Source organism: Nematolebias whitei, chromosome 3 (genome assembly GCF_014905685.2).
Source record: "Nematolebias whitei isolate Nwh7 chromosome 3, NemWhi1, whole genome shotgun sequence".
Taxonomy (NCBI): domain Eukaryota; kingdom Metazoa; phylum Chordata; class Actinopteri; order Cyprinodontiformes; family Rivulidae; genus Nematolebias; species Nematolebias whitei.
The window spans coordinates 52,656,462-52,660,970 of record NC_056500.1 but is presented as its reverse complement, the minus strand read 5'-3'; the positions used below and the strand labels follow the sequence as shown (position 1 = coordinate 52,660,970).

Below are 4,509 nucleotides of genomic sequence, written 5' to 3'. Positions count from 1 at the left end.
TTTATTAAGAGTTTTTTAAAGTTTAGAACAATTATTTATTTTCCACACTGCGCTACGCCTTTAAGGCCGAAGGGCATCCATAAAAACTCAAAAAGACCAAAAGTTGTGATAACTGGATGCACAGGAACCTGATGGTAGCCCCGCACCAAATCTACCTTGGAAAAAACAGTTTCCCCCGCCAGGTGGGCAGAAAAATCCTGAATGTGAGGGACTGGGTACCTGTCATTACTGGTTGCATTATTAAGGCGCCAAAAATCCCCACAGGGTCGCCAACCCCCATCGGTCTTTGGCACCATGTGCAAAAGGGATGCCCATGGACTTTTGGAACGTCTCACAATGCCAAGACGCTCCATGTTAAACTCTTCCTTAGCTATTGCTAACTTAGTGGTATCTAGGCGGCGTGCTCGTGCAAAAACCGGTGAACCAACTGTAGTGATACAAAGTTCCACCCCATGTTTAGCTATGGTAGCAGAAAAGGTGGGAACTGTCAGAGCAGAAAACTCTGACAACAAACGCTGATACTCATCACCTGTGACAAGCATGTTAGCAAGAGGTTGATGGGCAGGACCTCCAAGTTTACAGGGGTAGCTATCAAAAGACAGCATTGATTAAGCAGCTATTAGCAACATGAACTAATAAACTGAAAGCACATAAAAAAACAGCACCCAAAACAGGTACAAACACAGAACCTATTACAAAGTCCTACTGGAACTGACGTCTGTTGAAACACACAGTCACCGACCTCGATCCAAAAGTTTGAATGGGGATGCCATTAGCTGTGTCCAGCGGGGCTGTTACTTTGACACAAGGCATCTGTAGATGAAGCTGACATAATGCTCCGCTGTGCACCCGAGTCCACCAGGAAACGCCGTCCAGAAACTTTGTCCATGATGAAAAGCAGCTTATCTGAGCTGCCAGCACACACAGCTGCTAGCGAGCGCCGGCCCTCTTGTTTCCCTGATGCATGGAATGAACACAGAGGAATGTAGCGCTTCGCTTTTACTTCAAACCGGCGGTGGTAGAAGCAAAGCACGTCGTTCTTCCACTGCTCCGTCACCGCAGCCACAGCATCAACAGCTTTCGCCCCCCTTTGAGTCACATTTGGTAAAAGTGCCTGCACACTGTAGTGCCAGGGAGCTAACAAATTCGGTCCGCTTCTGCAGCTAGGGAGCGATAATCCTTTGTCCGGATCAGCGGGGAGCTAGCCAGCGCGGTGCGAACAGGTGGAGGAAGCTGGCGAAGAAACAGGTGCATAAAAAAGGAAGGAAACATCCCCTGAGCCAAGTAACACCAGCATGTTCTCCATCAGCTCGGAGGGCTTGCGATCCCCCAAGCCACTCAGGGACAACAAACTGTCAGCCTGCTCCACGTCTGACAGTTGGTAAAGCCGCAGCAGGTTCTCCTTGAGCGCACTATATTTGTTAGTGCTTGGTGGGTCCCGCAGCAGACCCATCAGACGGCGGGTGGAACCAGAATCTAAAGCAGCAACGACGAGAAAGTACTTGGTCTCGTCTGTGCTTATCCCACGGAGATGAAACTGAGCTTCCACATGCTGGAACCATGGTTCCGGATCGTGTTGCCAGAACTCTGGAAGCTTATTAATGGCCACAAACACAGCAGATGAAACGGCAGCAGGAGACGAGACCACGGCGATTGGAGCAACGTCTGCCCGCCAAAAACTTGGTCCGAAAACACTGCTGGAGGAGCAGCTTTGAGTTCTCGTTCGAAAACATGTTCAGATGTTCGGGGTCACCAATGTGGAAGTCGGCAGAAAGAGACGAAAAATATTTTGAGTCTCGATTTATTCTCTACATCTTTCAACATCAAGCTCAGAAAAACGAATGAATTACAACTAGTGATGGGTCTGATGACACTGAAACCTCGGTGCATGCGCTGAGCAAACAAGGCGAAGCCCCGTGTCGGTGCGCGTATCTAAGGAAAACCACGTGACCGATACAGTTACTGTATCCAAAAAAGTTAAATCTGGTCCTCTGGACATTCAAAAAAAACAAAAAACAAAACAAAGCAAAAAACTCTAGAAACGTTTCGTCTCTCATCCAAGAGACTTCCTCAGTCTGAGGAGCTGTATTCAGCTCAGTCTCTTAAATAGCACCTTCTCAAGAGTGGATCAACCAGTTTGCTGCTGACAACCAGAACCAGCTGATCACATGCTCAAGAAGGACCATCAGCCTAACAATGGATCATTAACACACTGATGGCTGTTTACTATTCACAGAGGGCTGAGTGATACTAGCAATCACAGCATTGTAAGAGGGGGACAGTTGAACCCGGAGGCTCCGCCCCTGTTTAATGATGGACGGTTTCTTTTCACAAAGATGGCCTCCTTTACTCCTCTCTCAAACCATCGTTCCTCTCTGTCCAGGATGTGAACATCTTCATCCCTGAAAGAGTGACCGCTGGCCTGGAGATGAGTGTAGACCGCAGAGTCCTGGCCTGATGATGTTGATCTTCTGTGCTGGTCCATCCTTTTGGCCAGTGGCTGTTTAGTTTCCCCAATGTAAGACTGATCACCCTCCTGACACTGAACAGCTTACACAATATTACTCTGTTTGTGCCGGGGGACTGGATCTTTGGGATGAACCAGTCCAGAGGACCAGATTGAACTTTTTTGGATTTTTCTACCTGGATTATTGAGCATGCATCAGGATATTTTGAGTTACTGTATCGTTTGGTTGTGAACGCGCCAAATTGTTTTTATAAGGGAGAAAATGTATGGACACGTTTGTGGGTTTTGTTGGATGGAAATAGTTTGTGTTCTTTGCTTTGCATTGGTTTTTGTCTTGTCATTAAATACCATGGATCAACCAAGGAAGAGAAAGTTTTCTCCCGTGTGGGATCATTTTAATCTTATCACGGGAAAGAAGGTAAATGATTATTCCGTTCTCGTTTCCACTATTGATCATTTTTCTTTCAAGTTATTCTAATTTCTTTCTGAAGGATATTTGAATTAGTTTACATGGATTCACTTTTATTTCTGTTGTAGGTGAAATGTAGGATTTGCTCCCAGGTGTTGTCTTATCGAGGTACAAAGATATATCTCCGAGGCGAACACACCAAGATCACAGGATTCACTACAATACTGGAAAACACAAATATTAAATTACCCTACATTATACAAACTTGCAGTGAAATTTCTTTGTACGCCGTCATCATCAGTGATCTGTGAAAGGTGCTCTCAAAAGCAGGAGAAACGATTTGTAAATGACACAAACGCCTCGACCCAAAGAAGTTACAGCAGCTGATGTTTCTAAATAAAAACGTGTAAATGAACCTTGTTCAGTCTGTTTCCAGTTTTTATTGAATTTGCCTGCAATGACTTTTTAAATCCAGCACATGTCGCCAGTGATAGAGCAACAGTTTCAACACAGTGTGGACACAGTTTGGGAAATGTGCCATGCACCCCATGAGGCCTCACCTGCCCCTCACTAATTAAACCCATTGATCCGCTCTGTTTATATTCTGTCCCTTTCACAATAAGAGCACATTCTGACTGAAATATAAACATGTGTGTCCGCCACACACACTATGACTTTTATTTTGTTCCATTAATTTATTGATGTTATTGTTAAACTCTTTGGTAACAGCTGCTGTTTTAAATGTGCTCTGAATTGAAGTTGACTTGAGTATGAAAGGATGTTTAATATTCAATATGTGAGTGTGCACATCATTTTGTCTCTATAACCTAAAGGTTTGCAGCTTGTGAGAACTTTCTGGTTATATCAATGTGTTCAATGTTTTACCAATTCCTGCAAATACAATTCCCTGAAGTCTTAACAAAGCCTGCAGATGAACTTACCCAGCGATACTTCGTCCAACTTTATGGCTGTCGACGTCCAGAAAGCGATGAAACCTGAGGACAACAGAGTCTGTGAGCACTCAGCTAGCTGTGCTTTACACGGACCACTAGCTCAGGAAGTGAACTCACTTGAAATTTGACCACACAAACTTAAGTGCAAGCTGGAAATGTTGGTCCTCCTCGTCTTCGATCTTGCTGATACATCTGATCAACTTCTTGGTTTCTTTCTCCGTCTCCTTTTCGAAGGAGGTCCAGTGCGCCATGATGCGGCTGGTGATGCTAGCAGCCGGCTCTAAACGTCGATGTGTTAGTCTGTCCAGCTGATTCCTCGAGTCTTCGGTCTGACATACAAGAATATGTTGGAACTACGAAACTAATCGCAAAAACAGGACAGCTTTTGGCTTTTCGTTCAATGAAGTCTCCATTACCGCGCTCTATTTGCGTTTTACGGAAAGGACTAATGCGCATGCGCACCACAGTAGCAGGGCGTTTTTTTTTTTCAAATCTTTATTTAGAACTTCAAATACAACAAATACAACAGTCTCAAAAAATGCACATTAAAGAACATTAAACATATCAAAGAAGGAAGAGAAAAAGAAAGCAAACAATAGTCAAATAAAATACAAAAATAAATAAATACGAGTTACAAAGTTAAATTTTATTCATTACAGATATTTTTATTTTTATAGCCT

At 44.0% G+C, this 4,509-nt stretch overlaps 1 protein-coding gene across 1 annotated transcript; it reads right to left on the bottom strand.

Moving 5' to 3' along the window:
- Positions 1-3,817: 3,817 nt before the first annotated feature.
- LOC119430841 (gamma-tubulin complex component 5) lies at positions 3,818-4,270 on the bottom strand (the record flags this gene model as incomplete). The annotated part of the gene is given in 2 exon segments (XM_037698323.1): positions 3,818-3,871; positions 3,947-4,270. Coding segments are annotated over 2 exon segments (188 nt in total), but the record flags the coding sequence as incomplete, so codon positions are not given.
- Between the last annotated feature and the right edge of the window lie 239 nt (positions 4,271-4,509).